Here is a 12,011-nt window from a genome sequence, read left to right on the forward strand (position 1 = left end):
TGATTTGAAATATAATTTACATTCAACTAACATGCAAACGACGAGTTAAAATTATGACAGTTAAAATATCATCAATTAGCTAACGTCCATTAAGTGTTCTTTTTGGCACTCTGTTTATCAGTTATCTCACACTTTGCAGCAATACAATCGAAAGTATGTAAACAATTGCATGCAACTATAACTGTAAAGCAACAAATTAAACGCCCAAAACCTATTATCGGATCAGACAGTTAATTCTAACTCAGCCTGAATATTCCGTCAACCCCTTTTTCATATAAAACATCAGTTTAGAATAAATTCTTGCAGTATGTGGATACAATCGGCCGAAAGATGGGGTTGGTCGCTCACTCTTTTTTATAACTGTCCACTTTCAGGACATCAAAGTGGACTAGATTTCCCGCGGTCCTAAGAAATCTCGTTGGGATGAGGAGGCTCACTCACTCTTTTCTGGCACACTTCCGTAACACAAACATCAAATTGGTCTAGGTTTATAGCGGTCTTTAGAAATGTTATTAGGATCAGAGGTTTAATGGCATACTTCCCAAGCACAGATATCAAATTAGTATAAGTCTGAACATCGTAAAAAAAAATTTCGACCTGTTGGGACGAGGGAGCTTTGCCTTAAAAAAAAAAGTAATCGAAGTCTCAGTAAACAGAAGATGTATTTATCTGTCGTCCCTGTCTGTGAAGCAATGCAATCATCCCGTATGGGGATATTTGACCTTGAAACCTTTCGTTAATTTTTGGTCATTCGTGATTGAAAAAGAAAATTATATTGGAAACCACATGATTGCTAGATCAGTTCGAGTCGATCGGTATCTAAATAAACCATGAAAATCCATTCGTAATTGGCAAAGTTGTAAGCAATCTTTCATATTTTATATAAAAATATAAGTATATAAAAACAAAATTATGGAATGATAACCTGCGGTAAGACGTAGTCCTACTCCTACGTTAAAAAACTCGAAATATATTAAACAATAACCAAGCAATTCTACATGGATTCACAATCCGTATGTTGTGCGGAATAAATACCGTGCGGCTACATTGCATAATAAAAGAAGGAAACGTAGGGTAGACAGCAGAACATTTCTGATTCTACCGCATTTGCATTTATATCTAAAAATAAATATTGGCGGCTTATTTTGAGTTTGAGTTGCATCAATTTTCATAATAAACCGTTCCTAATATTTCTAATTCACAAATTACTTGCAATGCACTTAGCCTTGAGTTGACAAGTAAAACGTTCACTTTTGGGATGTCAATCATCCCCCCACCGTGTTTGGATATAAAATCCAACAATTGGCCCGTCATTCGATCACATTTAACTAGCTTTTTTTCCTTGTTTACCGAGCGCATCATGCATAATCCTGCATGCCTGGATGCAAAATTAATCGCCTGTCGTTTACGGTCAATCAGCGTAAGCCACCGTTACCGCGGGGCGGGTTTCCATGTTTGACAACCCGAAAAAGCAGCAGCAGCAGCAGCAACAACTTATTGGCGACTTCAAGGCCTCGTCGTAACCACTCGTAAAACTGGTGGTGTTGTGTCGGTGGCAAACCAGCTGCTAGGCTCCCGGGTTTCAGCAACAAACAGCCGCTGCAGTAACCAGCGAGCGTCGTCCCTCGGTCGTGGTGCGCAACCTACTTGACATTGAATCTGCCATGTCCCCGCACTCGCGCTCACGCTCGCGCGCGCGTGTCGATCGTGTGTCCCTGCGGAAACCCCCCGGCAGCAATCGATCGTAAACGGTTTCCAGCAGCACGGAGCGGACGGACGGACGGACAGCCAGTTGCATCCAAACACGACCCGAACGATCTCAGAACCGGTTCTGACAGATATGCAATAGATTTTTTTTTTATTATTTCGCGCACTGTGCTTCCCGCTTGCAGCAAAAGGAACGGAAACTTTGTTTACAAACATTGCCCACCGTATGTGTCGCGCGAACGGGTGTTTTGCACGGATGGTGGTGGGTGGGAGTGCGCATGGTAACGATCCATAACTCTCGGGAGTTTGGGATATTTACCGCACGACACGACAGATCCAGGAGGCCGCCATGGAGCACGTTCCGTATCAATCTACGAGCCCATTGTGATACCCGCTGCTGGTGTGCTTCGTCGAAATGTTGCGGAATCAGGCGTTGCTGGCAGGCCGCAAACAAAGAGCCTCCCCTGCTGTAGTCCTGGCTTTAGTGTACACATTCAGTATGCAAGCGCACTGCGCTGGCTGTAGTGCAAAGTAAACGCGCAAAATCCGCACCATAATGATCGTGATTCTGTTTTTGCGGACGCGCGGTGCGACGAGGTGCGGTGCGAGGAGGGATAAAAGACACATACACTCACATATACACACAGATTGACGGGTTAGTGGGCTTGATGCAAGCTTTGTGCAGTTCTTACGACTGGATCGCATCAGATGGGGGCCTTCTGGAAAACTGGTTTTTGACACAAGTTTTACGAGCCTCGAAGGACTGTGCGAGTTCTTACCCGTACCTTTGACCGTCTCAGCTCAGCTGACGGAGGAAACGGTGTTCGAGTAGCTCGCTAATGGTAGGGGACTTCGGTTATTCAATGTTACATTCGGACGGTGCAGTCGCGGTTGAAAATTCGAGAAAAGTTCTACATGTCAACCCACGTTTCCTGGCCAGGCAGCGCGGCGCAGCGCACAAGTCGAAGCGCAAAAAGTCAAGGGTTTAATGGCCTGCCATTGCAGTTGACCACAACCGGGGTACCCGATGGTGATTTTGTTTACCGAGTGGGACGCAGCGGTCAATAGCTGAACGCTTCTGGATTTATTACCAACACTTCACTTATCCAAAGCGGGCAGACCCGAAAGACCAGTTCCTCAGAATCAGCGCGCAAAGCCGGAGCGAGTACGTGCGGAAGGGGGAAGGGAGTTTAAGCCTCAGGATGACAGCTTACTCTCTGCTGGGCTGGGGCAAGCTTGGGCCGAATTGCAGGCACCCCGATTGTTGCGCTGCGTAGGCAAGATGTTAATTAATGTTGCGCAAGAGAGCTAGTAAGTAAGCAAGCTAATCTGGATGGATGTTGTCGGGACACGCGCGAGGGGGTGCATTCTAAGGCTCTCGAAAGCACATAACCTGTTCCGTTATGGTTTCGGTTCTTTTTCAGTTTTTTTTGCTTACTACCGGAGCAAGGCGAAAACTTGCTATTCCAAGTTGCAATGAGGTGAATGGGGTGCGGGGGAGCCACCTCCGGGGCACACTTACCTGAAACGAGAGATAGAAAATGACATTGTTAGATGATTTGCATAAAGTGGAATGGATTGGGGCGGGGCAAATGGTTGTCTGAAAAAAGGAAAAAGTTTTCAGGGCAATTAAAACCTTTTGGTATTGAATGGATTTGCGAAATTTTCTAAGCACTCATTGTAGCTGATGCAGTAATATTGAGTTTTATTGTCAGGAAATTGCGTTTGCTGAATAGACAATTCTTTTTGCGAAAAAAATTGAGACGTATTAAAGATAAACACAAACTTCAACAAAATCTGCAAAACCTCTAGATAGTATAAAAGCATAACAAATTTCCAACGCAACAAAGTTTGAATTAAGTGAAGATGACTCTCCACAGCACCAGGAAAACCTGAGATTAAAGCAAAATACAGTTATGGCAAAATTTGTTTTAAATTAAACGGAATCTAATAAAAGTATTGACAAAGTTATATAAAAGGCAACCAACCAAAAATTAATGATGAATGTATGACGTTATTTAAGTTGAATTTTACACTAAGTTTGTGTCAGTTTGTTGTTCGAATTTTCTTCAAATGCTTTCTCAGTGTTTATATAGTTTTGTTTAAACTATTTATCTTATTTCTCTGCATGACTTTGTTTTAGGCTTATATTGCTTACAAGCATTGTCCAAACTTCATTACCTACACATTAGATTTGGATTAGTGTTGTTTGAATGTTGATAAAATACTTTTCAATTAGATTTGTTCACTGACGTGCCCAGACACAAACAGAAGAAGGGTCACCCAGCTTCGGATTTTGACTTGAAATTAAAAGTGGTGTGTAATTTATATTGGATTTAAAATTGGATTTTTAAATTGGAATTAAATTGAACTCAAAGCCGGACTAAAATTAAAATGAATTCGAAGCATTTTATTTAAAACCAATCAAACTTAGAGTTGAACGTGAAATTCGACATTAGACCTGAAGCAGCCCCTATATTTGACATGCTTTACTTCAAATTGAACTAGAAATAATACTTCAAATTGATTTTGACATAGGATTTGAACTGAACTCAAAATTCAAGTTGAAATAGAACTTAAACTCAGGACATGAAATGGGACATAAAATGGGACATGAAATTCGACTAGAAATAGGACTTAAAGTTTTACTTGAAATAGGTCTTAAACTGACTGGACCGGAAAAGGGACACGAGATTGAACCTAAATTGACCTAAACCTAAACGAGATTAAACTTATAATTGCAATTGTAGAAGGATTTGAAATGGGACATAAGATGGGACATGACAAGGGATATGAAATTGGGCTTGCAATGAATCATTGCAAGTCACTTGTTAATAAACTTTTCGCGGGTTGGTCATCAAAACGTCGCCTATCATGTTTGTTGTGAACGTCATAACTTCTTCGGATTTATCATAGTTCGCCTTAGTGTGGAAGGTAATAATCAAGAAATGTATGAAATAAAACTTAAAATGGGACTTATATTGGACGTGAAATTGTACTAATTTGGACTTTCTTTACTTTAAATTAAGTTAAAAATATCACTTCCAAAAGAAGTTGAAATTTGACTTGAAAAGAGACATGCCTAAAAATAACATGTTAAACCTAAAATTGAAATTAGAAAAGGGTTAAATTTGGAAATCAAATTGAAGTTTCAACTAGACTTTAAAAGAGAATTGAAATGGGACGAAAAATGGGACATGATATTGAACTCGAATTTGATCTAATTTGTACTTGTTTACTTGTTTATTTGTACTTTAAACGAAACTAGAAATTTTATTTTAAATTGAACTTGAAATTGGACCCAAAACTGGACCTAAAATTAGACTTCAAAATGGACATAAAGTTAAAATTGGATTTCAAATTGACGACTTTAAATTGAATTTGAAATTCAACAAGAAGTTGGACTGGAAATAGGATTTAAAAATTTTACTACCAATTGAATTAGACTTTAGAATTTGAATTTAGAAATTGGACTAATTTACTTAAAACTTGGACTTTATTTAAAATTAAGTTAGAAATTTCACTTCAAACTGAACTTGAAATTGGACTTGAAGAAGGACATGAAAATGAACCTAAAATTAAAGTGAAAATGGGGTTTAAATAGGATTTCAAATTGAAGTTGAAGCTAGGCTTTATATGGGACTAAAATGGGCCGAAAAAATGGGACATGAAATTGGACTCAATTTTGAACAAATTTGTATTTGATTTGCTTCAAATCGATCAAAAAATTTTACTCCAAGCTGAACTTGAAATTGAACCTAGAACTGGACCTGAAATTGGGCATGAAAAAGGACATCAAGATGAACCTAAAATTGTGGTTGAAGTAAGGATAAAATTAGATTTCAAATTGATGACTTCAAATTAAATTTGAAATGGGACTAGAAATAGGACTTACAATTTTACTTAAATTGAATTAGAAATTCGTGAAATTGTGAAATTAGACTAATCTGTACTTACTTTACTTTGAATTAAACCAGAAATTTCACCTCGAATTGAATTGAATTCGGACTTGAAAAGAGACATGGAGTTAAACCTAAGTTAAAATAGGGTTATACCTACTAGGATTTCAAATTGGAGATACAACTAGACTTGCTATGGGGCTTGAAATGGGACAAAAAATGGTAGGGGGACTGGGGGTATAATGCCCACGTTAAGAAGAATATCATATTATTCATCAATGCGGAATGCATTTCCAGAAACTAGACTATAAACCCTAAAGTAGAACAGTTTTCTACCTAACATGCTCGTCCTGAAGCATAAAAATCAATAAAACACGTTTAAATCGTGAAATTATATAAGGCATTTGAAAATTTATTTTCAGATTCGTTAGGGGTAAAATGCGCATAGGTGTGTACAAAATGAACCACAACAAAAGGTCAAAATGCTCCACAACAAACTGGCAAAATGCGCTGTCTGTTTTATTTGAATGCAAACCCGGCACGACTCAGAACAGCGTGAGGACCTACCTACTTGTTAAATCTGTTATTCTGGATCGCGATTTTGCAATCACCAGGTCCATCTTCGCTGGAGCGGTCGATGCTAAGATATCACACAAGGGTTTTTCTTGGTACCTTGCCGGCAACGCGTCTTTCACTGTTTTTCACTGGTTTTCACAACCGCCGCAAGTGGCAGGCTCCGGCCAAGACCACGGTGGGTTGTTTATGTAGCTTCGCGACATTTTAACCGGGTTTTTCGGAGCGAATCAGAATTAAAAAAACACTTTGCCTTTTGCTTTTACCAACGTTTTGACGTTTGCCTAAAAGTGTATGGGCTACTAGATCGATTAACGTTTGGTTGCACTGCAAGTAAATTCATGCTTCTCACGGCGCATTTTGCCCCGCTAGAACTTGTTTAAAAAAATCGTTTAAATCACATAAATAATAATTCAATTATGCAATTTTACACTAGCTGCTGGATACCGAGACCATTGTTCAAAACAAGAGTCATTTACCGATACGTAATATTGTTTATTGGTGGCGTAATGTCTTACGAAAAAAGTTGCGAAAATTGTAAGAAATAAGACGGCAAATAATTTTTTTGTTTTTTCATAGGATTTATGTAATTTAGAAAGCTTATATGCTCAACACAAGTTTGTAATGTAAAATATAAGCGATTGGCACCTGAATTACAGTTTAAAAGTGAGTAATTCGTGAAATATTACAGCGGCGCATTTTGCCCCGACTGGGCATTTTACCACCAGTTACCCTACATGAAATTAGTTTCGAATTTGTACCTTCCTTGTACTTGTACCTTGTATTTACTTCAAATTAAACTAGAAATTTTATTTCAAACTGGATGGATGGATGGATGGACATGAAGTTGTACAAAAAATTGAAGTTGAAACAGAGTTAAAATTGGATTTGAAATTGGAGACTTTCAATTGAATTTGAAATGGCACTTCAAATTGGACATGAAATGAGATTTAGAATTGGAATTGATATTTTTTTTTTAAATTGAAATTAAATTGGTCGGTGTTAAATCAGACCGAACCAAGTCGCAAATTTAAAAAAAAATGAGTTGATGACAGCAAACGATCAAGAAGTTTCTAAGCTACATTTTACTCTAATCAGACTACGTAAATGTTGCAAATAGCCAGAGTTATGGAATGATTTCGAACGATTTATAGCTATAAACCATACAGAGCAGCAAACTTTAAACGCGATTTTCTCGAAATCAGAGTTTTGTCACTTGGTTCGGTCTGACTTAACACCGACCAATTAGTCTTGGACATTAAATTGGACTTGAATTTGAAGTAACTTCTACATGATGTGCTTTTAATTGAACTAACTAGAAATTTTACTTCAAATTGAACCTGGAATAGGTCGTAAACTGAATTGACTTAAAAAAGGACATGAAACTGAACCTTAAATTGAAATATAGCTTAAAATGGGGTTTGTAGTGGACTTGCACTGGACTTACTTTAAATTATGTGGCGAACCAACCACCGGTTGAAAGCCCCATTAAAAAGAAAGTAAACAAATAAATAGTACAAATTAAACTAGAAATTAGACATAAAATTGGATTTCAATTTGTGTTGGAATCATACTTAAAAAGGAATATTGAAATTAAACCTTAAATTGAAGTTTAAGTAGGCTGAAAATTAAATTTTAGATAGGAGTTTAAATCAGACTTCAAATGGCACACAAACTGGGACATGAAATTAGACTTGATTTTGAACTAATTTGTCCTTGATTTACTTCAAATTGAACTAGAAATATTACTTCAAAATGAATGTAAATAACGTAACTTGAAAAAGAAATTGATCCTAAAATTGATGCTGTAATAGGACCTAAACTGGGGACATGAAATAGGACATGAATAAACTATTCGCCAGATGGTCATATGAACGCCGACTGTAATATTTGAGTTTTGATTTAAGTTTGAGTTGGAACTGTTGTGGAATTGAAAAGGAAATGGGGTTGAAGTTCAAACGAGAATTTAATTTCCAATTTCTCCTAATATTATTATTTATATTCGTGGTTAAATGTAAATAATTTTAACAATTACTAGTTTCACCGCAGGTTTGAATGTTTTTAGTTGATTTTCTTTTATAATATTTTCAACTGGAGTTTATTTCTTTTGTGGTGTTTTTTATCAAAACTATAATTTCGAATTGTAATAGAAGAGATTTCGTAGGCCACCCGCACTTACAGAAAATCTCATGCCGAACAGTCAACGCGTGAGTGTTGACAACAGCAAATATACTTCCTTCTCTTTTTTTCTCACGCAAAACACTGAACAATATCAGCAACGTAGACATCGCCAATTGCATTTTGAGGGGTTACATACAGTAACCCTATTTCAATAACTATTTTTACAAATTATATGTGTTAAAATGCAATCAAAATTTACCGTAACAAATTTACCCTTTAGTAAGATAAAAAGTTGTCTTTAGAAAAATCCTAGAAAAATCTCCATTTTTGGCCCTCCCAGCTCTATATAACCCCTTAATTCAATGTAGTCAATAAAACCAATCTCAGCACAAAATCAAGCTAAATTTACTGGAGATTTTTTGAAGCTAAAGCTCAGCCCGAAACTGAAGAGTTCCAGAAGAGAAGAGAAGAGAAGAGGAGAGGAGAGAAGAGAAGAGAAGAGAAGAGAAGAGAAGAGAAGAGAAGAGAAGAGAAGAGAAGAGAAGAGTAGAGTAGAGTAGAGTAGAGTAGAGTAGAGTAGAGTAGAGTAGAGTAGAGTAGAGTAGAGTAGAGTAGAGTAGAGTAGAGTAGAGTAGAGTAGAGTAGAGTAGAGTAGAGTAGAGTAGAGTAGAGTAGAGTAGAGTAGAGTAGAGTAGAGTAGAGTAGAGTAGAGTAGAGTAGAGTAGAGTAGAGTAGAGTAGAGTAGAGTAGAGTAGAGTAGAGTAGAGTAGAGTAGAGTAGAGTAGAGTAGAGTAGAGTAGAGTAGAGTAGAGTAGAGTAGAGTAGAGTAGAGTAGAGTAGAGTAGAGTAGAGTAGAGTAGAGTAGAGTAGAGTAGAGTAGAGTAGAGTAGAGTAGAGTAGAGTAGAGTAGAGTAGAGTAGAGTAGAGTAGAGTAGAGTAGAGTAGAGTAGAGTAGAGTAGAGTAGAGTAGAGTAGAGTAGAGTAGAGTAGAGTAGAGTAGAGTAGAGTAGAGTAGAGTAGAGTAGAGTAGAGTAGAGTAGAGTAGAGTAGAGTAGAGTAGAGTAGAGTAGAGTAGAGTAGAGTAGAGTAGAGTAGAGTAGAGTAGAGTAGAGTAGAGTAGAGTAGAGTAGAGTAGAGTAGAGTAGAGTAGAGTAGAGTAGAGTAGAGTAGAGTAGAGTAGAGTAGAGTAGAGTAGAGTAGAGTAGAGTAGAGTAGAGTAGAGTAGAGTAGAGTAGAGTAGAGTAGAGTAGAGTAGAGTAGAGTAGAGTAGAGTAGAGTAGAGTAGAGTAGAGTAGAGTAGAGTAGAGTAGAGTAGAGTAGAGTAGAGTAGAGTAGAGTAGAGTAGAGTAGAGTAGAGTAGAGTAGAGTAGAGTAGAGTAGAGTAGAGTAGAGTAGAGTAGAGTAGAGTAGAGTAGAGTAGAGTAGAGTAGAGTAGAGTAGAGTAGAGTAGAGTAGAGTAGAGTAGAGTAGAGTAGAGTAGAGTAGAGTAGAGTAGAGTAGAGTAGAGTAGAGTAGAGTAGAGTAGAGTAGAGTAGAGTAGAGTAGAGTAGAGTAGAGTAGAGTAGAGTAGAGTAGAGTAGAGTAGAGTAGAGTAGAGTAGAGTAGAGTAGAGTAGAGTAGAGTAGAGTAGAGTAGAGTAGAGTAGAGTAGAGTAGAGTAGAGTAGAGTAGAGTAGAGTAGAGTAGAGTAGAGTAGAGTAGAGTAGAGTAGAGTAGAGTAGAGTAGAGTAGAGTAGAGTAGAGTAGAGTAGAGTAGAGTAGAGTAGAGTAGAGTAGAGTAGAGTAGAGTAGAGTAGAGTAGAGTAGAGTAGAGTAGAGTAGAGTAGAGTAGAGTAGAGTAGAGTAGAGTAGAGTAGAGTAGAGTAGAGTAGAGTAGAGTAGAGTAGAGTAGAGTAGAGTAGAGTAGAGTAGAGTAGAGTAGAGTAGAGTAGAGTAGAGTAGAGTAGAGTAGAGTAGAGTAGAGTAGAGTAGAGTAGAGTAGAGTAGAGTAGAGTAGAGTAGAGTTTTTACTCTAATAGTAAAAATTAAAAAGTGAAGAAGTTGAAAATCAAAAGCCGAGAATCAACAATCACTAATCGATGGTCAAAAATTAAAAGACGAAAATAAAATATTTTAATAAAAATCCGAAAATCAATAAATTGGAAATCAAAATTTAAAAACCAGTCGAAAAAGTTGAAAATCAAAAGTCGAGAATCAGAAATCGAAAATCCAAAGTCGATAATCAAAGGTTAAAAATTGAAAATTGAAAATCGAAAATAAAAAGTCGAAAACCAAAAGTTGACAGCCAAAAGTCAAAAGCTAAAAATCAGAAAACAAAAATCAAAACTCGAAAATTCCAAATCGGAAACCAAAAATCAAAAATCAATTGTCGTAATAGTCGAAAATCAAAAGCGGAAATCGGAGGTCGAAATTTATAAATCGAAAATCAAAATTCGAAAATCAGAGGTTGAAAATCAAATTCGAAAATATAAAGTCGAAAATTAAATGCCGAAAATCAAAAGTCGAAACCTAAAAGTCGATAATTAAAAGTCAACTATCAAAAGTTGAAAACCAGAAGTCAAAAATCAATAGCCTACAATCAAAAGTCAAAAAGAAGAATGTAAAAAGGAAAAATTAAAAAGTAAAAAGTAAGAACTAAAAAATAAAAACTTTTAGCTGTCATTTATTTTTTTTTATTGATAAAGCATCAAATTAATCTAATTTTTTGTACAATTTTGGATAGCCAAAATGCAAGCTACATTAATTAAACTGGTTTTATTTATATGGGGTCAGTAATATATGTAATTTTGTGAACCCTAAAACCATCTATAAGTACGTAGAAATCAAAACTACTCGCCGCGACAGTAAAATTACCAATAATAACGAGTGCCCAAAATTTATCCAATTCAATACAACACTCAATAAAATACAACACATGGGCCAGCCCGAGCTTCGATTCCAATTCGTTCCAATTCTTGACAGCAGAAGCTTCCAAATCCATTCCCATTTCATGCCATCGGATCGGATCCAATCCCTGACAGTTCAGTTCACCACTTGCTACTTCAGATGTTCACAGAACAGAAACGGCAGCATAAGCCGTTAACATATAGCTGCTCAAAGCTGCTCGAGAAACCTGAGCCGCTAATGCACTCGAATTACATATGTCCGCCTGTGTGTACATACCTAGCTACAGAGTGTGGAAAAAGGAAAGAAAATCTTCACGCTTCCTTTCGGGTTTCGGGATAGAGAGTGTGCGCTACCATTTACGGGTCCGTTCAAATTTCGTTTTTGGATGGAATCGGTCGTGTGCACTGCACTGATGTCCTTTGCATCGAGATCGAGATGAGTATGATGAACTGCAACTTGTTGTCCTTGCTGTTGTTGTTGGTAGTTGTTCCAAATTAGGCGAACGTTTCCCATCCTCTCGAATCCACATGTCTCTGGGATTCGGAAGAGAAGCGTAAAACATGTGAGCCATTGCCTGCCCCTTTTTGGCATCCTTCTTTATCGGTCTGTTGAAAACGACGGTGGTTTTGGGTGTATTTTTTTGTATGTTTATGTTGTTTTTTACTCCCTATATGCTGTCGACCATTGCTATTACGAAGGGAGTAGAATATGGCACCATCAAAATCGTAATAAAAAAGGAGATTTAGGATTTCGTTTCTCGTTTTTCTGCGTATGTGTGGTTCTTTCTTTCCTGGAGTGGCACCTGTTGGCAAGCCTTAAACTTGTA

At 37.3% G+C, this 12,011-nt stretch overlaps 1 protein-coding gene across 1 annotated transcript in view; it reads right to left on the reverse strand.

Annotated features, from left to right (window-relative positions):
• LOC128739387 (putative protein TPRXL) overlaps positions 1-11,698 on the reverse strand; it is a 94,779-nt gene extending 83,081 nt beyond the window's left edge. The window contains exon 1 of the mRNA XM_053834869.1: positions 11,539-11,698. Coding sequence (XP_053690844.1) covers positions 11,539-11,698 — 160 coding nt within the window. The remainder of the gene's footprint in view (positions 1-11,538) is intronic.
• Positions 11,699-12,011: the final 313 nt, after the last annotated feature.

This window comes from Sabethes cyaneus, chromosome 3 (genome assembly GCF_943734655.1).
Source record: "Sabethes cyaneus chromosome 3, idSabCyanKW18_F2, whole genome shotgun sequence".
In the NCBI taxonomy this organism is placed as follows: Eukaryota; Metazoa; Arthropoda; class Insecta; order Diptera; family Culicidae; genus Sabethes; species Sabethes cyaneus.